The following is a 21,693-nucleotide window of genomic DNA, read 5'->3' on the forward strand; positions in this document are numbered from 1 at the left end:
CTGCGGGATATGTTGGCGCTTTATAAATAAATGTTAATAATAATAATATATCAGAGATTTAGCCCCAACCACCATGTGTTAGTAAATGTGAAGGGAAAATTGAAATACCCATTCATGTTAATGACAGCAGTGACAGTTCAGGTCCTACAGTGACAGTGAGGAAGACAGGCCCGGCTACATTAGCAGCCCACAATTCTCTGATATTAAAGTTACAGACAAAGATTATCATCCTCAGGAAGCAAGTGAAGTAGAAAGCGAGGAACGTGACCCCCCTCCTCACCCAAACAAACAAAGAAGAAACAGCCTGAGAGCAGACTGAGAAATCTGAAATTTACCGAATTTGAAAATGAGGCTCTTATTGAGAAATTAGTGCCATTGTATGACTTAATAATTGGCAAATATTCTGCTAAAACTGCTAAAGCCCTGAAAACGAAATACTGGAAGGACATGGCTGCCCATGTCAGCAGTGTTGGGGTCTGTCCAAGAAGCGTGCAGCATTGCAAGAAAAGATACCAAGACATAAAAAGGGTCCTTAAGAAAAAACTTTCTGATGAATCCAAATATAGGCACACATCATACAGAGATATTTCTATTTAACACTTGCTCATCTGCTTTTCTCATCAATCTGCTTTTACGTTTTACTGTTTCCTTCCTTTTTTTCTTCTTTACTGCTTTCTTTATGTAGGGACCCATAGGATTAAATGGCTTTAAATCCCTACAGGTTCAGTTCCCTTAGTTGCTGGGCAGAAGGGAATGTATCTAAGTGAGTTCAATTACATATTCGTGCTATTGGCTAGCAAGGAAGGTGACCACTTCCTGCCTCACTTTGGTATAGGGACAAGGTGGATGTGTGCTAAGAGTCCAGGCCATGGGCCCAGGCCCAGTGAAGTCGGGGAACAGGGCCCCGTGAATGAGGCATTAGATAGAGGCAGGTGTAGCTCCCTTTATAGTACACCCTAGGGGTGTAAGGCAGTTAGGGTTCAGCCCCTGTATCAGTACCACTCTAGGGGTGTAAGGCAGTTAGGGTTCAGCCCCTGTATCAGTACCACTCTAGGGGTGTAAGGCAGTTAATGTTGGGCCCCTGTATCAGTACCACTCTAGGGGTGTAAGGCAGTTAGGGTTGGGCCCCTGTACCAGTACCACTCTAGGGGTGTAAGGCAGTTAGGGTTGGGCCCCTGTATCAGTACCACTCTAGGGGTGTAAGGCAGTTAATGTTGGGCCCCTGTATCAGTACCACTCTAGGGGTGTAAGGCAGTTAGGGTTGGGCCCCTGTATCAGTACCACTCTAGGGGTGTAAGGCAGTTAGGGTTGGGCCCCTGTACCAGTACCACTCTAGGGGTGTAAGGCAGTTAGGGTTGGGCCCCTGTATCAGTACCACTCTAGGGGTGTAAGGCAGTTAGGGTTGGGCCCCTGTACCAGTACCACTCTAGGGGTGTAAGGCAGTTAGGGTTCAGCCCCTGTATCAGTACCACTCTAGGGGTGTAAGGCAGTTAGGGTTCAGCCCCTGTATCAGTACCACTCTAGGGGTGTAAGGCAGTTAGGGTTCAGCCCCTGTATCAGTACCACTCTAGGGGTGTAAGGCAGTTAGGGTTGGGCCCCTGTATCAGTACCACTCTAGGGGTGTAAGGCAGTTAGGGTTGGGCCCCTGTATCAGTACCACTCTAGGGTGTAAGGCAGTTAGGGTTGGGCCCCTGTATCAGTACCACTCTAGGGGTGTAAGGCAGTTAGGGTTCAGCCCCTGTATCAGTACCACTCTAGGGGTGTAAGGCAGTTAGGGCTGAGCCCCTGTATCAGTACCACTCTAGGGGTGTAAGGCAGTTAGGGTTGGGCCCCTGTATCAGTACCACTCTAGGGGTGTAAGGCAGTTAGGGTTGGGCCCCTGTATCAGTACCACTCTAGGGGTGTAAGGCAGTTAGGGTTGGGCCCCTGTATCAGTACCACTCTAGGGGTGTAAGGCAGTTAGGGTTGGGCCCCTGTATCAGTACCACTCTAGGGGTGTAAGGCAGTTAGGGTTCAGCCCCTGTATCAGTACCACTCTAGGGGTGTAAGGCAGTTAGGGTTGGGCCCCTGTATCAGTACCACTCTAGGGGTGTAAGGCAGTTAGGGTTCAGCCCCTGTATCAGTACCACTCTAGGGGTGTAAGGCAGTTAGGGTTGGGCCCCTGTATCAGTACCACTCTAGGGGTGTAAGGCAGTTAGGGTTCAGCCCCTGTATCAGTACCACTCTAGGGGTGTAAGGCAGTTAGGGTTCAGCCCCTGTATCAGTACCACTCTAGGGGTGTAAGGCAGTTAGGGCTGAGCCCCTGTATCAGTACCACTCTAGGGGTGTAAGGCAGTTAGGGTTGGGCCCCTGTATCAGTACCACTCTAGGGGTGTAAGGCAGTTAGGGTTCAGCCCCTGTATCAGTACCACTCTAGGGGTGTAAGGCAGTTAGGGTTCAGCCCCTGTATCAGTACCACTCTAGGGGTGTAAGGCAGTTAGGGCTGAGCCCCTGTATCAGTACCACTCTAGGGGTGTAAGGCAGTTAGGGTTGGGCCCCTGTATCAGTACCACTCTAGGGGTGTAAGGCAGTTAGGGTTCAGCCCCTGTATCAGTACCACTCTAGGGGTGTAAGGCAGTTAGGGTTCAGCCCCTGTATCAGTACCACTCTAGGGGTGTAAGGCAGTTAGGGTTGGGCCCCTGTATAGTACCACTCTAGGGGTGTAAGGCAGTTAGGGTTCAGCCCCTGTATCAGTACCACTCTAGGGGTGTAAGGCAGTTAGGGTTGGGCCCCTGTATCAGTACCACTCTAGGGGTGTAAGGCAGTTAGGGTTGGGCCCCTGTACCAGTACCACTCTAGGGGTGTAAGGCAGTTAGGGTTGGGCCCCTGTATCAGTACCACTCTAGGGGTGTAAGGCAGTTAGGGTTCAGCCCCTGTATCAGTACCACTCTAGGGGTGTAAGGCAGTTAGGGTTGGGCCCCTGTATCAGTACCACTCTAGGGGTGTAAGGCAGTTAGGGTTGGGCCCCTGTATCAGTACCACTCTAGGGGTGTAAGGCAGTTAGGGTTGGGCCCCTGTACCAGTACCACTCTAGGGGTGTAAGGCAGTTAGGGTTGGGCCCCTGTATCAGTACCACTCTAGGGGTGTAAGGCAGTTAGGGTTGAGCCCCTGTATCAGTACCACTCTAGGGGTGTAAGGCAGAGGGGAAGTGAGATTCCTGCAAGTCTTCCCGCAGGAGAGTGTCAGTCTGTATTACACTCTGTATGTGTTGCCTGTACCACTGGCCTCTGAAGCTGTATTGTGAGTAACCCTGTGGGTGTTCAATAAACACTTATTATTTTGTTGTTTACAAGAACCTCTGGCGCCCTCTGTTTTCATTTTTCTGTATAGCAGCAAGAGAGGTGTAGTTGCCCAACACCCTCACCTTCCTCTTCCACTTAGCGAAGGCCCATTCTGGGTGAGAGAGTCCAGTCTAACCCATGTTCTACTGGTACTAGTCTGGGAAGGTAGCTATTGAGCTGAAATAGAGGTTACATTTACTTTTATGTTATGTATGTATGTATGTATGTACGTACGTATGTACGTACGTATGTATGTATTTCTGTATGTATGTATGTATGTATGTATTGTGAAATGCTGACTGCCTGTACATGCAATTTTGGGGGAATTAGCAATGGTAGGCAGGCATGCAGAGGATCTGGAGCATAAGAGACAGGGACACAACTTCTTTAGGCAAAACACAGGTTTATTTTAGGGCCAATTATTCCCAACAGAAACATAAGGCAGTTCATAAACAGTTCAGAGTTATGATATGTCCCTCCTTCAGGGCTCTCACCTTCCAGGGTTACTTCCACACTCTGGAACACTCAGGCTTCACCTTAAGCCTTGCTGACTCCTCTCAGCACTCACCCATCTGGTCACAACTCCCTCTGCTCCTTGCAGTGGCAGGAGGCACCCCCAGCTCCTCTGGGAGTTCCTCACACAGACAGGCAGCCCCCCAGCCCCTCTGGGAGTTCCTCACACAGACAGACAGCCCCCCCAGCCCCTCTGGGAGTTCCTCACACAGACAGGCAGCCCCCCCAGCCCCTCTGGGAGTTCCTCACACAGACAGGCAGCCCCCCAGCCCCTCTGGGAGTTCCTCACACAGACAGGCAGCCCCCCAGCCCCTCTGGGAGTTCCTCACACAGACAGGCAGCCCCCCAGCCCCTCTGGGAGTTCCTCACACAGACAGGCAGCCCCCCAGCCCCTCTGGGAGTTCCTCACACAGACAGGCAGCCCCCAGCCCCTCTGGGAGTTCCTCACACAGACAGGCAGCCCCCCAGCCCCTCTGGGAGTTCCTCACACAGACAGGCAGCCCCCCCAGCCCCTCTGGGAGTTCCTCACACAGACAGGCAGCCCCCCCAGCCCCTCTGGGAGTTCCTCACACAGACAGGCAGCCCCCCAGCCCCTCTGGGAGTTCCTCACACAGACAGGCAGCCCCCCAGCCCCTCTGGGAGTTCCTCACACAGACAGGCAGCCCCCCAGCCCCTCTGGGAGTTCCTCACACAGGCAGCCCCCCAGCCCCTCTGGGAGTTCCTCACACAGACAGGCAGCCCCCCCCCAGCCCCTCTGGGAGTTCCTCACACAGACAGGCAGCCCCCCAGCCCCTCTGGGAGTTCCTCACACAGGCAGCCCTCCTGTTCTGTACCCCGCTCTGAGAGTGACCTTCTAAGTCAGGGGTCGGGAACCTATGGCTCGGGAGCCAGATGTGGCTCTTTTGATGGCTGCATCTGGCTCACTGCCAAATCTTTAAAAAAAAAAAAAAAAAACAGGGGCGTGGCCTGCGCTCAGCAGATAGAAGAAGTGTTCTAAGGCTTAGAACACGTCTTCTATCTGCCGAGCGCAGGCCACGCCCTCCTCCGCATCTCATCTGGCATCCTTGGCACCCACCCTACCTTGCCCCTGCGCTCGGCGGATAGAAGATGTGTTCTAAGCCTTAGAACACGTCTTCTATCCGCCGAGCGCAGGCCACGCCCTCCTCCGCATCGCATCCGGCATCCTTGGCACCCACCCTACCTTGCCCCTGCGCTCGGCGGATAGAAGATGTGTTCTAAGCCTTAGAACACGTCTTCTATCTGCCGAGCGCAGGCCACACCCTCCTCTGCATCGCATCCGCATCCGGCATCCTTGGGACCCACCCTACCTTGCCCCGCAGCATCCTTGGGAGTCCATAGGGGTGACCAACCAGTGGGAAATCCGGGCATAACCTCGCACCTTAGATTTCTCCCACCCTCCCAGCCTTTATCCTCCATCTCTCCAGACGATAAAGCAGGGTCTATGGAAAGTCACTATAGTTGGGGTGTTCCGCCGCCGCAGTAACACCCGGGGGAAATGGCTTGCTTACCCCCCCTCTCACAGCAATCCAGTCCGCAGCCGCGGTCATCTGGAAATAATCTGGTTGCAGTCCTCAGTGGTAGCAACCGCTTACCAACTCCCATTCAGGCAGCATGTTGCGCTTGCATCTGGGTCCGAGGTCTGTCACAAAATGGCCGACGCTCCGCGAAGTCTCGTCAACAAGTGTGACTTCCCGCAGGATCTCACAGAAGCGCGCCAAAATCCACAGCGATTGATTGACGGCTTCAACAGCCAATGGGTACTCTTGGGGGAACCTTCAAGCCCGAACCCACGGCCAAATACAACATAGAATTCACGATCAGCATCCACAGGCACCTTTTTCCTATCAAGTCCGGCAGCCTGTCAGCAAAATTTAAAGTTACATGCACACCAGCTCAGCACCCTCAGGATAATGGCTCCGCCCTGTTCAAGGATGGCTCGAGCCCCACGTTGGGCGCCATAAATGTAACCCTTTCTTGGCTGTAACAAGCCAACAGCACGGCTAGATAGGCCTTGAGCATGGGGTACACGTGACTCAATCCTTCAGGATGGGCCTTCGCTATGTGGAAGTAACCAAACGGAGCTATGGTGTAGTGCAACTACAACCCACTGTAGCTGTGTGCAGTGCAGAATAACAAATGGGCGCCAGAAGGTTCTTGCAGTTTAACAGTAGAACTGGTTTATTTTCAGCAACAAGCAACTTGCAGGGTTATGCAATATACTCACACATCAGTTAGCATAGCTTTCTCTGAGGACAGCACAGAGAGGGGGCACACCCGCTCCTCCCAACTCCCCTTGAGCCCGGCAGGATCAGTGCCACCGGTTCAGTTGCTCACTCTGTGGAATAGCTAGCTGGATACCACACTCCTCAGGCCCCACGGCAACTCTGGATCAGGGTTCAATCTACCTGCCTCCTAGGTCTAAACCGTGGCCCTACACTAAGGCTACAGTGCCTGTCTGGAAGGGTACTCCCACAGCTACTTTCCTCTGAGCCAAACTGCTCGTGCTCTCTTCCCTCACTATCTCACTTTCCTAGAAAGTGCTCCACAAAACTTGCTATCTAACTGGTCCTCATTCACAGGGTCCCTGTCCCCGACTTCACCAGAGTGGCTGACACACTCTGGGGCACATGGCTTTACTGGGGCCTAGTTCCTTTGCCTCCAGCACAGTGCTGCTTCCCCTGTGAACACAGGCAGCCAAAGAGGCAGACCCACCCCCCTGCTAAACACTATATCAGAGTGCCAAGGGAGTGGTCTCCCTGTGAACCAATAATCACACATCTGAACTCAAAACTGATACAGGGGTCTTTGCCCAGTAACAGCACAAAACCAGGAAGCTGCAGGGTTTAAAGCCATAGGGACTAGTTAACCCTATGGATCCCTATAGTAGTTTAGTAGGGTTAGTGTCAGAGCATGCCTTAGTATTCTACTTGTTACACTTGAAAGAAAGGGATTCATTTGGGCAAGAATGAGTAACAAAAAGTGACTGCGTTGTTATGGGATTGCTTATTGTAGCCAACACAATAAAAGCATGCATATATTTTGTTTATGTCTGGAACTGGAGATAACCCTTGTAAAAAGGTATTCTTCACTGTGTATGAGGAAATGCTCAGTGCGAATTTTCCCTTGCAGAGAAGCTCATTATTAATGGAAATACAATTTTTTTTAAAACAAATTCATCATTAACACCTGTCAGAAGCAAAGGCAGACGATCATCACATTCTAGTGTAGGTAATATCGTTACTAAGTTAGGAGGAGACGTGGGTTTGTGTCAGGCTTGTGTAATGGCATGAGAGGGAATTGTGTCCTTGTATATTGCAGGTGTTTCCATCACAGAAGAGCAGTGTATTGGTAATAAGATAGGTGTGTTATTGTACATGTGTGTCTTGCTGGGTTAGGTGCAGTCAGTTTATCTTGTACTTATGTGCAGTCAGTCTTTCAGCTTTTTTTTGGCCTTGCAGTGTATATGGCTAAAGATTGTACCTTTTTTTGCTCATTTTGAATGAATGTCCGCAAATATATTTTTCACATGAACTTTGTAATGTCCAAAAATACCAAAATAACATTATTCTCCATCAACTTGTATGTTTCATGTCATGATGAGCATCATTGAAAAGACTGAAAAAAATATATCCTTTTGTTAGATCAACGTTCCAAGAGGTCACCAGGCAGTGCCGCCGAGAACCCCAACAATCTCCTGAAATGGAAAACAGAAGGTTTATTATTGATGATAATGCAAGACAGAGTCCTGAAAAGTAATTATGCTGTATTTTCTGATGATGCCAATTCTGGAAATGATAACACAATGTGCTATAATCCAATGTGTATAATAGGGCAGCACTAGTTTATATGTACCCATATCCATGATGCACCTGTGCCAAGAAGAAAACATTATAGATGCAAGAGAATTGACCAATGAGAATGCTGACTAGGTTCCCAGCACTATATCAGCTATTTTGATATTATCTTACATATAGAGATAATTACATAACTTTTCTCTTCATTATATGGCACAGGAATCAGACATGGGGATAAAGGGACAGACTTGTTCAGTGCTGGGAAACTGTGCTTATTGCTCCCAACTCCAATTGCAGGAACAGAGAACAGGGAGCCGGATTTACTCACATCAGCTGGGATTCTCATTGGGGGATTTCTTGCATTTTAATGCAGCCACTGGCTCTGGAGAGCTGGGAAATGTTTCATTAAACAATGCAAAAACTCTAAACCCCACATTGTCCTCCCTGAAGCACAATAACATACATGAAGCTGCTTTGTGATGGAGATCGACACAGGTAGTAAGCGGCGAGCTCGGGGATGGCAGGATGTCAACTACAACAAGAAATCTGAGTCAGTAGAAGACTAAAAGAAATGAAGACCAAGCATTTAAAAATATTTTATTTTAACACATTAAAACAGTGATCCCCAACCAGTGGCTCTGGGGCAACATGTTGCTCCCCAACCCCTTGGGTGTTGCTCCCAGGGGCTTCAAAGCAGGTGTTTATTTTTGAATTTTTGGTTCGGAGGCAAGCATTGATTGCATAAAAAACCCCCAGTGTAATTGCCAAACTTTTTTCATGCCTGTGGCTGGTAAAGGGTATGAAAAGTCTCAGTTATGGAGAAAGACTGGCCAAGTTGGGTTTGTTTACACTGGGGAAGAGATGTGATATGATATGAGATATGATAACTATGTATAAATATATAAGGGGATCATATAATAACCTCTCTAATGTTTTATTTACCAGTAGGTCCTTCCAACAGGCACGAGGGCACCCACTCCTTTTAGAAGAAGGGAGGTTCCGTTTAATATTCGGAAAGGATTTTGGATGGCTTTCTAGCGAGTGAGGGGAATACAGGGGTATGGGAGATAGCTCTTAGTACAAGTGAGGAAATACAGGGGTAGGGGAGATAGCTCTCAGTACAAGTGAGGGAATACAGGGGTAGGGGAGATAGCTCTCAGTACAAGTGAGGGAATACAGGGGTAGGGGGGATAGCTCTCAGTACAAGTGAGGGAATACAGGGGTATGGGAGATAGCTCTCAGTACAAGTGAGGGAATACAGGGGTAGGGGGGATAGCTCTCAGTACAAGTGAGGGAATACAGGGGTAGGGGAGATAGCTCTCAGTACAAGTGAGGGAATACAGGGGTAGGGGGGATAGCTCTCAGTACAAGTGAGGGAATACAGGGGTAGGGGGGATAGCTCTCAGTACAAGTGAGGGAATACAGGGGTAGGGGAGATAGCTCTCAGTACAAGTGAGGGAATACAGGGGTAGGGGGGATAGCTCTCAGTACAAGTGAGGGAATACAGGGGTAGGGGAGATAGCTCTCAGTACAAGTGAGGGAATACAGGGGTATGGGAGATAGCTCTCAGTACAAGTGAGGGAATACAGGGGTATGGGAGATAGCTCTCAGTACAAGTGAGGGAATACAGGGGTAGGGGAGATAGCTCTCAGTACAAGTGAGGGAATACAGGGGTAGGGGAGATAGCTCTCAGTACAAGTGAGGGAATACAGGGGTAGGGGAGATAGCTCTCAGTACAAGTGAGGGAATACAGGGGTAGGGGAGATAGCTCTCAGTACAAGTGAGGGAATACAGGGGTAGGGGAGATAGCTCTCAGTACAAGTGAGGGAATACAGGGGTAGGGGGGATAGCTCTCAGTACAAGTGAGGGAATACAGGGGTATGGGGGGATAGCTCTCAGTACAAGTGAGGGAATACAGGGGTAGGGGGAGATAGCTCTCAGTACAAGTGAGGGAATACAGGGGTAGGGGGAGATAGCTCTCAGTACAAGTGAGGGAATACAGGGGTAGGGGAGATAGCTCTCAGTGCAAGTGAGGGAATACAGGGGTATGGGAGATAGCTCTCAGTACAAGTGAGGGAATACAGGGGTAGGGGGGATAGCTCTCAGTACAAGTGAGGGAATACAGGGGTATGGGAGATAGCTCTCAGTACAAGTGAGGGAATACAGGGGTAGGGGGGATAGCTCTCAGTACAAGTGAGGGAATACAGGGGTAGGGGAGATAGCTCTCAGTACAAGTGAGGGAATACAGGGGTAGGGGGGATAGCTCTCAGTACAAGTGAGGGAATACAGGGGTAGGGGGGATAGCTCTCAGTACAAGTGAGGGAATACAGGGGTAGGGGAGATAGCTCTCAGTACAAGTGAGGGAATACAGGGGTAGGGGGGATAGCTCTCAGTACAAGTGAGGGAATACAGGGGTAGGGGAGATAGCTCTCAGTACAAGTGAGGGAATACAGGGGTAGGGGAGATAGCTCTCAGTACAAGTGAGGGAATACAGGGGTATGGGAGATAGCTCTCAGTACAAGTGAGGGAATACAGGGGTAGGGGAGATAGCTCTCAGTACAAGTGAGGGAATACAGGGGTAGGGGAGATAGCTCTCAGTACAAGTGAGGGAATACAGGGGTAGGGGGGATAGCTCTCAGTACAAGTGAGGGAATACAGGGGTATGGGGGGATAGCTCTCAGTACAAGTGAGGGAATACAGGGGTAGGGGGAGATAGCTCTCAGTACAAGTGAGGGAATACAGGGGTAGGGGAGATAGCTCTCAGTACAAGTGAGGGAATACAGGGGTAGGGGAGATAGCTCTCAGTGCAAGTGAGGGAATACAGGGGTATGGGAGATAGCTCTCAGTACAAGTGAGGGAATACAGGGGTAGGGGGGATAGCTCTCAGTACAAGTGAGGGAATACAGGGGTATGGGAGATAGCTCTCAGTACAAGTGAGGGAATACAGGGGTAGGGGGGATAGCTCTCAGTACAAGTGAGGGAATACAGGGGTAGGGGAGATAGCTCTCAGTACAAGTGAGGGAATACAGGGGTATGGGAGATAGCTCTCAGTACAAGTGAGGGAATACAGGGGTAGGGGAGATAGCTCTTAGTACAAGTGAGGGAATACAGGGGTAGGGGAGATAGCTCTCAGTACAAGTGAGGGAATACAGGGGTAGGGGAGATAGCTCTCAGTACAAGTGAGGGAATACAGGGGTAGGGGAGATAGCTCTCAGTACAAGTGAGGGAATACAGGGGTAGGGGAGATAGCTCTCAGTACAAGTGAGGGAATACAGGGGTAGGGGAGATAGCTCTCAGTACAAGTGAGGGAATACAGAGGTAGGGGGGATAGCTCTCAGTACAAGTGAGGGAATACAGGGGTATGGGGGATAGCTCTCAGTACAAGTGAGGGAATACAGGGGTAGGGGAGATAGCTCTCAGTACAAGTGAGGGAATACAGGGGTAGGGGGGATAGCTCTCAGTACAAGTGAGGGAATACAGGGGTAGGGGGGATAGCTCTCAGTACAAGTGAGGGAATACAGGGGTAAGGGAGATAGCTCTCAGTACAAGTGAGGGAATACAGGGGTATGGGGGATAGCTCTCAGTACAAGTGAGGGAATACAGGGGTAGGGGAGATAGCTCTCAGTACAAGTGAGGGAATACAGGGGTAGGGAGGATAGCTCTCAGTACAAGTGAGGGAATACAGGGGTAGGGGGGATAGCTCTCAGTACAAGTGAGGGAATACAGGGGTAGGGGAGATAGCTCTCAGTACAAGTGAGGGAATACAGGGGTAGGGGGGATAGCTCTCAGTACAAGTGAGGGAATACAGGGGTAGGGGAGATAGCTCTCAGTACAAGTGAGGGAATACAGGGGTAGGGGAGATAGCTCTCAGTACAAGTGAGGGAATACAGGGGTAGGGGAGATAGCTCTCAGTACAAGTGAGGGAATACAGGGGTAGGGGAGATAGCTCTCAGTACAAGTGAGGGAATACAGGGGTAGGGGAGATAGCTCTCAGTACAAGTGAGGGAATACAGGGGTATGGGGGATAGCTCTCAGTACAAGTGAGGGAATACAGGGGTAGGGGAGATAGCTCTCAGTACAAGTGAGGGAATACAGGGGTAGGGGGGATAGCTCTCAGTACAAGTGAGGGAATACAGGGGTAGGGGAGATAGCTCTCAGTACAAGTGAGGGAATACAGGGTTATGGGGGATAGCTCTCAGTACAAGTGAGGGAATACAGGGGTATGGGAGATAGCTCTCAGTACAAGTGAGGGAATACAGGGGTAGGGGAGATAGCTCTTAGTACAAGTGAGGGAATACAGGGGTAGGGGAGATAGCTCTCAGTACAAGTGAGGGAATACAGGGGTATGGGAGATAGCTCTCAGTACAAGTGAGGGAATACAGGGGTAGGGGGGATAGCTCTCAGTACAAGTGAGGGAATACAGGGGTAGGGGGGATAGCTCTCAGTACAAGTGAGGGAATACAGGGGTATGGGAGATAGCTCTCAGTACAAGTGAGGGAATACAGGGGTAGGGGGGATAGCTCTCAGTACAAGTGAGGGAATACACGGTTATGGGAGATAGCTCTTAGTACAAGTTGATCCAGGGACTGGTCTGATTGCCATCTTGGAGTCAGGAAGGAATATTAGACAGGTTATATATAGGCATTATGTTTGAGCTTTATGGACGTATGTCTTTTTTCAACCTAACTTACAATGTTTCATTACATTACATGGCAACACAGGAACCAGTACAGTCTGCATATTATGATTCTTATTATTGGGCTTGGGCTTGTGCAGTAAGTTCATAATGTTTATATCTATGTTCGGTATACAAAATACAGTTATTACATACATTCTAATGATTTTCAATTTTAGACTTTAGTTCTCCTTTAATATATGAGGCCAGTTGTGTTCTTAGACAACTAATAAACACATTTACACTACTGAATGGAGGCTCAGTGATGAGTGATGTGCAGGCTGGGCTGATACTTGTGGGATGTTGATTTATCCGTGGGTTGGGTGGGTTTGGGCCAAACTCGGCACACCATTTGCGGGTTGGGTGCAGGTTCAGTTTGAACCCTTCCGCCTGCTCTCCCTACCCGTGACCTTACACTACCGTCTTTGGCTTCCGGATTTGTAGATGTGCCCACACCGTCCCTTTTGTGATGTCATCGGCAGGGCTGCGTGGGTCTATAAATAGAGTGGAGATGCCGGAGCAGTAGGGTTCAGGTTGGGAGTGGGTGGGTCTGGGTCAGGTGTGGGCACATCACTATCAGGGACCAGCATTTATCCCATCACTCTTACTGGATTTGTTTAACCAACAAAATCCTGATCACATGGGGGCAGTACCCAATAACATTACCCAAAATTACAACTGTACAACTATTCCCTAAAGTGATATATCCACTGCTACTGCTACAGTACCTCTGGGTCCAGCAGAACCACCACACATTATGTAAGACTATGTAAGGAAAGGTGGCTAGACCCTCCAAAACCTATAAAGCCGATGCCCTCCATTTTCAGTATATTGTCTTAAACTATGGAATCCAATTGCACCTGCAATACGACTATGGGCACAGAAAGAACGCGGAACCTTTGGGTAATGTAAAAGGCAAAATGCTGACAAATGAAACTATTTCCCCAAGAGGTTGAAATATGCAAAGATTAAGTTCCTGTATAATTAGCAAACAGCTCCTGAATTTGGATCTTCTCTACGGACTGGGGTGCAGCCTGCTCTTGAGAAAATTCAGCAATTCAATGATCAAATTGCATCTAAATTAAAGGATAAGTGCTCTAGAGACCAACGTTGTGAACAGACCCACCACAAAGAAGACTAAAGGTAAAATACTATCATTTAAATGTTGTCTCTGGACTCAGACAGGCAGAGAGTAATGTTGTGGGGAAAAGACTTTGGATTTGTATCTGTGACTGAGCCAATGGGGGGGGTTAGTTTTAATGAAGCTATGGCACAAGGGCTTACCACTGAAGGGTTAAACTACACGCCAACATGGAGAGAAAAACAGAGAATATATGTGAAAGTGTTACATAGTTACATAGTTACATAGTTACATAGTTACGCTGGCTTGAAAAAAGATCAGCATCCATCAAGATTAAACTTGAGGATTATTATGCTTATTAATGTAGCTGTTGGCCCCGTAGAGCTGGGGGTCTCTCACATGCACATAATGAGCAAACTGGGGCACTAAGTATCATTTGCATGTTAGTGCCACAACATGGCCGCCCCACTGGGAGCCCCCTCCTGTTGCTGGGGGCACAGTGCCCGTTAGCAGCATTTTTTGCACAAAATGGTATTGTTTCCCCCATACAGATTGTGGGCTCCATGAACCCGCACTTCCAGTGGGGTCAACAATTTTCCACCAAAAAGTGCCCTTTAAATACTTGATTAAAGAATAAAATAGGGATCTAAGGCTTTGGCGGCTTTTCTCCTGCTTTGCAGAAAGAAATATCAAGAAAAAAATGTAGAAAGCAGACAAAGGTGGATAGGTGCTTGGTGGTGGACAACTGGGAAATAAGAAATGTGAGAACATTGGTAGCTGGATTTTGGTTATTTTGATGCCATTTTAGGGTTTAATTTGATCACTGGGTAATTCCCCATCCTTCAGTTGAAATAATGATGCCAGTAAAATGAGTAGTGAATGAGTAGTGAATGAGTAGTGAATGGGTAGAGAATGGGTAGTGAATGAGTAGTGAATGAGTAGTGAATGGGTAGGTTTATGAATGGGTAGTGAATGAGTAGGGAATGGGTAGGTTTATGAATGGGTAGTGAATGAGTAGGGAATGAGTAGGTTTATGAATGGGTAGTGAATGAGTAGTGAATGGGTAGTGAATGAGTAGTGAATGGGTAGGTTTATGAATGGGTAGTGAATGAGTAGGGAATGGGTAGGTTTATGAATGGGTAGTGAATGAGTAGTGAATGGGTAGTGAATGAGTAGTGAATGGGTAGTAAATGAGTAGTGAAAGAGTAGAGAATGGGTAGTGAATGAGTATTGAATGGGTAGTGAATGAGTAGAGAATGGGTAGTGAATGGGTAGTGAATGAGTGGTGAATGAGTAGTGAAAGAGTAGAGAATGGGTAGTGAATGAGTAGTGAAAGAGTAGTGAATGGGTAGGTTTATGAATGGGTAGTGAATGAGTAGTGAATGGGTAGTGAATGAGTAGTGAATGGGTAGTAAATGAGTAGTGAAAGAGTAGAGAATGAGTAGTGAATGGGTAGTGAATGAGTAGTGAATGAGTAGTGAATGAGTAGTGAATGGGTAGGTTTATGAATGGGTAGTGAATGAGTAGGGAATGGGTAGGTTTATGAATGGGTAGTGAATGAGTAGTGAATGGGTAGTGAATGAGTAGTGAATGGGTAGTGAATGAGTAGTGAATGGGTAGTAAATGAGTAGTGAAAGAGTAGAGAATGGGTAGTGAATGAGTATTGAATGGGTAGTGAATGAGTAGAGAATGGGTAGTGAATGGGTAGTGAATGAGTAGTGAATGGGTAGGTTTATGAATGGGTAGTGAATGAGTAGGGAATGGGTAGGTTTATGAATGGGTAGTGAATGAGTAGTGAATGGGTAGTGAATGAGTAGTGAATGGGTAGTAAATGAGTAGTGAAAGAGTAGAGAATGGGTAGTGAATGAGTATTGAATGGGTAGTGAATGAGTAGAGAATGGGTAGTGAATGGGTAGTGAATGAGTGGTGAATGAGTAGTGAAAGAGTAGAGAATGGGTAGTGAATGAGTAGTGAAAGAGTAGTGAATGGGTAGGTTTATGAATGGGTAGTGAATGAGTAGTGAATGGGTAGTAAATGAGTAGTGAATGAGTAGTGAATGGGTAGGTTTATGAATGGGTAGTGAATGAGTAGGGAATGGGTAGGTTTATGAATGGGTAGTGAATGAGTAGTGAATGGGTAGTGAATGAGTAGTGAATGGGTAGTGAATGAGTAGTGAATGGGTAGTGAATGAGTAGTGAATGGGTAGTAAATGAGTAGTGAAAGAGTAGAGAATGGGTAGTGAATGAGTATTGAATGGGTAGTGAATGAGTAGAGAATGGGTAGTGAATGGGTAGTGAATGAGTGGTGAATGAGTAGTGAAAGAGTAGAGAATGGGTAGTGAATGAGTAGTGAAAGAGTAGTGAATGGGTAGGTTTATGAATGGGTAGTGAATGAGTAGGGAATGGGTAGGTTTATGAATGGGTAGTGAATGAGTAGTGAATGGGTAGTGAATGAGTAGTGAATGGGTAGTGAATGAGTAGTGAATGGGTAGTAAATGAGTAGTGAAAGAGTAGAGAATGGGTAGTGAATGAGTATTGAATGGGTAGTGAATGAGTAGAGAATGGGTAGTGAATGGGTAGTGAATGAGTGGTGAATGAGTAGTGAAAGAGTAGAGAATGGGTAGTGAATGAGTAGTGAAAGAGTAGTGAATGGGTAGGTTTATGAATGGGTAGTGAATGAGTAGGGAATGGGTAGGTTTATGAATGGGTAGTGAATGAGTAGTGAATGGGTAGTGAATGAGTAGTGAATGGGTAGTGAATGGGTAGTGAATGAGTAGTGAATGGGTAGTGAATGAGTAGTGAATGGGTAGTAAATGAGTAGTTAAAGAGTAGAGAATGGGTAGTGAATGAGTAGTGAATGGGTAGAGAATGGGTTGTGAATGGGTAGTGAATGAGTAGAGAATGGGTAGTGAATGAGTAGTGAATGAGTAGTGAAAGAGTAGAGAATGGGTAGTGAATGAGTAGTGAAAGAGTAGAGAATGGTTAGGTTTATGAATGAGTAGTGAATGGGTAGAGAATGGGTAGTGAATGGGTTATGAATGAGTAGTGAATGGGTAGGTTTATGAATGGGTAGTGAAAGAGTAGAGAATGGGTAGTGAATTGGTAGTGAATGAGTAGTGAAAGAGTAGAGAATGAGTAGTGAATGAGTAGTGGAAGAGTAGAGAATGGGTAGTGAATGAGTAGTGAAAGAGTAGAGAATGGTTAGGTTTATGAATGAGTAGTGAATGGGTAGAGAATGGGTAGTGAATGGGTTATGAATGAGTAGTGAATGGGTAGGTTTATGAATGGGTAGTGAAAGAGTAGAGAATGGGTAGTGAATTAGTAGTGAATGAGTAGTGAAAGAGTAGAGAATGGGTAGTGAATGAATAGTGAAAGAGTAGAGAATGGGTAGTGAATGAGTAGTGAAAGAGTAGTGAATGAGTAGTGAATGGGTAGGCTTATGAATAAGTAGCTTTATCACTACTAAATACTGCTTTTCATGATATAGAGGAATGATAACCTTTACAGACAAATTTTAAAAAAAGTTTGTTGGGACATAAAAATGAACTACGGAAGGGGATGGAAAGTTACCCCAGACAGGGGCCTATTTATTATGCTGTATAAAATGAAAGTCGCCAAAAAAATGGTGTAAAAAGCTGTGTAAAATAAATGGAGAAGTTTGCTGTCCAAATGCCAGATTTTATTGTGTTATTTTATATAAGTTCCAGTGGAAAAAAGCATTAAAGAATTATATGTATGTATGTATGTATGTATAACTTTATTTATAAAGCGCCACAAGGGTACGCAGCGCTGTACAGTCTTACAATATACACAATTACACACAGGGAGGACAAGTGTTATAATAAATAAATACAATAAATATATATATATAAGTGTCATGTGGTATGAGACACAGTAGGAAGGAGGTCCCTGCCCCATAGAGCTTACAATCTGGTTGGGTAACATACAGGCACAAATTGGAAGGTAAGAGGCACCAGGTATGGGCATTTGCCCTTAAGCGCAGGACTGGGCAAAATAATGTTTTAGTGCCCCAGAAGGTAACAGCTGAGCTTTTTCTTAAAGAGAGTGAGTGTTCCCTACGGAGGGATTCAGGGATAGAGTTCCAGAGGGAAGGGGCAGCGAGGTAGAAAGGTTGAAGATGAGAGAGCGCAGTGGGGGTGGATGGTGTAAAAAGAATTATGCCGTTTCTTACACGGTGAAGCCTGGCGATGAGTTTTGTCACCTTTTTTTTATACTGAATAATAAATAAGCCCCTTAGGCTACTGACAGCAGAACATTCTGTCTGTGCATTCTGTGTCTTCTGGAATGCACAGAGGCAGCCAAATCTGTAACAGGTTTATTATATATACCAAGTATTTACAGTCATGGCCCAAATTGTTGCTACCAAAGAAATGTTTCCAGATAATCAAGTATTTCTCACAGAAAAGTATTGCAGTAACACATGTTTTGCTATACACATGTTTATTCCCTTTGTGTGTATTGGAACAGAACAAATTAGGGAGGAAAAAAAGCAAATTGGAAATAATGTCACACAAAACTCCAAAAATGGGCTGGACAAAATTATTAGCACCCTTTCAAAATTGTGGATAAATAAGATTGTTTCAAACATGTGATGCTCCTTTAAACTCACCTGGGGAAAGTAACAATATAAAAATCACACCTGAAAGCAGATAGAAAGGAGAGAAGTTCACTTAGTCTTTGCATGTGTGTCTGTGTGTGCCACACTAAGCATGGGCAACAGAAAGAGGAGAAGAGGACTGTCTGAGGACTTGAGAACCAAAATTGTGGAAAAATAGCAACAATCTCAAGGTTACAAGTCCATCTCCAGAGATCTAGATTTGTCTTTGTCCACAGTGCGCAAAATTATCAAGAAGTTTGCAACCCATGGCACTGTAGCTAATCTTCCTGGGCGTGGGCGGAAGAGAAAAATTGATGAAAGGTTGCAATGCAGGATAGTCCGGATGGTGGATAAGCAGCCCCAAACAAGTTCTAAAGAAATTCAACTTGTCCTGCAGGCTCAGGGAGCATCAGTGTCAGCGCCAACTATCCACCGCCATTGAAATAAAATGAAACGCTATGGCAGGAGACCCAGGAGGGCCCCACTGCTGACACAGAGACATAAAAAAGCAAGACTACAGTTTGCCAAAATGTACTTGAGTAAGCCACAATCCTTCTGGGAAAACATCTTGTGGACAGATGAGACTAAGATAGAGCTTTCTGGTAAAGCACATCATTCTGCTGTTTACCGAAAACAGAATGAGGCCTACAAAGAAAAGAGCACGGTACCTACAGTGAAATATGGTGGAGGTTCAATGATGTTTTGGGGTTGTCTTATTGCCTCTGGCACTGGGTGCCTTGAATGTGTGCAAGGCATCATGAAATCTGAGGATTACCAAAGGAATTTGGGTGGCACTGTAGAGCCCAGTGTCAGAAAGCTGGGTTTGTGTCCGAGATCTTGGGTCTTCCAGCAGGACAGTGACCCCAAAATTACATCAAAAAGCACCCAGAAATGGATGGCAACAAAGTACTGGAGAGTCCAGATCTAAATCCCATTGAACATCTGTGGAGAGATCTTAAAATTGCTGTTGGGAATAGGTGCCCTTCCAATAAGAGAGACCTGGAGCAGTTTACAAAGGAAGAGTGGTCCAAAATTCCCCTTGAGAGGTGTAAGAAGCTTATTGATGGTTTTAGGAAGCAACTGATTTCATTTATTTTTTCCAAAAGGTGTGCAACCAAATATTAAGTTAAGGGTGCCAATAATTTTGTCCAGCCCATTTTTGGAGTTTTGTGCGACATTATGTCCAATTTGTTTTTTTTCCTCCCTTTTTTTTTTGTTCTGTTCCAATACACACAAAGGGAATAAACATGTGTATAGCAAAACGTGTTACTGCAATACTTTTCTGTGAGAAATACTTGATTTTCTGGGATAATTTCTGGGGAGCCAACAATTTGGGCCATGACTGTATCTTTTATATAACAATAGGTTTTTATGACATTTGCTTAATATCTTCTCAACACAAAAAATCAAAGATTTACAGTTATCAAAAATTGCAGTTTGGTATTTACTTTGAAGTTCTCCAACGATGCACGCCTGAGGGCATATAAGAAATACACGGTTGCAGACTTTGAGAAGATATTTAGAAAAATTTAATTTAAAAACAAACTGACAACTTCTCCCTCTCCCACTTAATTTATAAAACTTTCCTTCTTTTAAAGGGGAACTAAACCCTGCTGCACTGCTCAACCAAACTTCACTCAGCTGTTGCTGGACTATAAATCCCAGAACAATTTATAATATAATGAAGGGTGAGGCATGCTGGGAGCTGTAGTTCAGCAACATCAGGGTTGTATTCTTAAAGCAATATTACACAATAAAACTTTTCCTAATCTTTCCCCAAAATCTTCACGGCCATCGGCTGCATTTTCCCATCATTATATGGCACAGGAATCAGACATGGGGATAAAGGGACAGACTTGTTCAGTGCTGGGAAACTGTGCTTATTGCTCCCAACTCCAATTGCAGGAACAGAGAACAGGGAGCCGGATTTACTCACATCAGCTGGGATTCTCATTGGGGGATTTTTAAAGCAGTTGGTGGCTGTGGAGATTTGGGGAAAAGTTTTATTGTGCAATATTGCTTTACGAATAAAACCCTGATGTTGCTGGACTACAGCTCCCAGCATGCCTCAACCTTCATTATATGTTACATTATTCTGGGATTTGTAGTCCAGCAACAGCTGAGTAACATTTGGTTGAGCAGCGCAGCAGGGTTTACTGCCCCTTTAACCAAACCATTAAAATCACTATAATTATAGCTAAAACATTTTTCCCCAGAAAACTACTCGTCCCAACACTACAGTTTTCATATTTTTGATTATAATGAATTACTTAACCAAAATATTCTCTTGATATTTCAGATGCTGCGCCTGAAGTGGATATTTGCAACAATGTTGCTGATCTTCTGTTTTGGCTTCTGTGTATTATTGTTAAATCTACAGGATTTCTGTACAATTTGTGGAAAAATATTTTATTCACCTTCCCTGAGATCTGCTACAGTGAGGGAGACGTTCCAGCTGCGCCCCAAGATACAGTGCGAGAGGAACCCCCCATTCTTGGTGTTGTTGGTGACCACAACCCACAGTCAAAAGGAGGAGCGGAACGTTATCCGGCAGACTTGGGGCAAGGAAAGACTAATTGGGGATAAACTTGTTTCCTCCTATTTCCTTCTGGGCGCCGGCACAAACCCACACCTGCAAGGGGAACTCATTGAAGAAAGCAACACTTACAATGACATTATTCAGAGAGACTTCATAGACACATATTACAATCTGACCCTCAAAACCATAATGGGGGTCGAATGGATTTGCACTTATTGCCCACAAACTACATTTGTGATGAAAACAGACACAGATATGTTTGTTAATACATTGTACCTCGTGGAGCTGCTTATAAAGAAAAATCAGACAACCGACTTCTTTACTGGTTCCCTCAGACTGGACGATGGACCCGTACGGGATATAAACAGCAAGTGGTACATAAATGAAAAAGAATTCCCAGGGACCAAATACCCGCCATTTTGCTCAGGGACTGGATACGTCTTTTCTGTAGATGTTGCACAAAAGATCCAGAATGTCTCCAGCACAGTCCCATTTTTCAAACTGGAGGACGTCTTTGTAGGGATGTGTCTGGAGAAAGTCAAAATCAACTTGCAGAACCTTCATACTGAGCCAACGTTTCACATATATAAAAAGCCATTCACTGTCTGTAATTATCGGAAACTGGTCACTTCGCATGGCGTCCGACCACGTGAACTTTATCTTTACTGGGAAGCCCTGCGAAGGTCAAGGGATGTACAGTGCTGATTGGGTCCTTCCGGTTGCCCAGGGACCACCAGGATAAGGGGATAACTTTTGGCAGAAGCATCAGACCCTTCATTTTAATCAACTGGAAGAGCTTTACAGTATGGACATTTGAATTTCTTGGGCCAGTAGGGACCCACCAATTACATTTTGCCCAGGGCCCACTGGTACCTTAAGGTGGCCCTATATATATATATACTCCATTATAGGCAAATAATTCTAATTAATAAAAATGACTTCCTTTTTTCCTGTAATAATAAACATATAATTAATCCTTATTGGTGGCAAAACAGTCCTATTGGGTTTATTAAATGGTTAAATGATTCCCTTTTCTCTGTAATAAAACTTGTACTTGATCCCAACTAAGGTATAATGAATCCTTATTAGTGGAGAAACCATCCTATTTGATTTATTTAAAGGGATAGTAAAAA

At 45.9% G+C, this 21,693-nt stretch overlaps 1 protein-coding gene across 1 annotated transcript; it reads left to right on the plus strand.

Moving 5' to 3' along the window:
• Window positions 1-5,503: 5,503 nt before the first annotated feature.
• b3galt5.4 (beta-1,3-galactosyltransferase 5 gene 4) lies at window positions 5,504-21,265 on the plus strand. Its single transcript, XM_002938735.3, has 2 exons — window positions 5,504-5,611; window positions 20,321-21,265. The coding sequence occupies exons 1-2, from the start codon at window positions 5,504-5,506 to the stop codon at window positions 21,263-21,265; spliced, it is 1,053 nt and encodes a 350-aa protein (XP_002938781.1).
• Window positions 21,266-21,693: the final 428 nt, after the last annotated feature.

The sequence above is a fragment of the Xenopus tropicalis genome, chromosome 2 (genome assembly GCF_000004195.4).
Source record: "Xenopus tropicalis strain Nigerian chromosome 2, UCB_Xtro_10.0, whole genome shotgun sequence".
Classification (NCBI taxonomy): Eukaryota; Metazoa; Chordata; class Amphibia; order Anura; family Pipidae; genus Xenopus; species Xenopus tropicalis.

Excerpts from the sequence above, each read along its gene's own strand:
- b3galt5.4 (XM_002938735.3), top strand. The coding sequence starts at position 5,504 with ATGGCCGACGCTCCGCGAAGTCTCGTCAACAAGTGTGACTTCCCGCAG. Across the intron at positions 5,612-20,320 it reads ACGGCTTCAACAGCCAATGG|ATGCTGCGCCTGAAGTGGAT; the intron begins GTACTCTTGGGG and ends TTGATATTTCAG.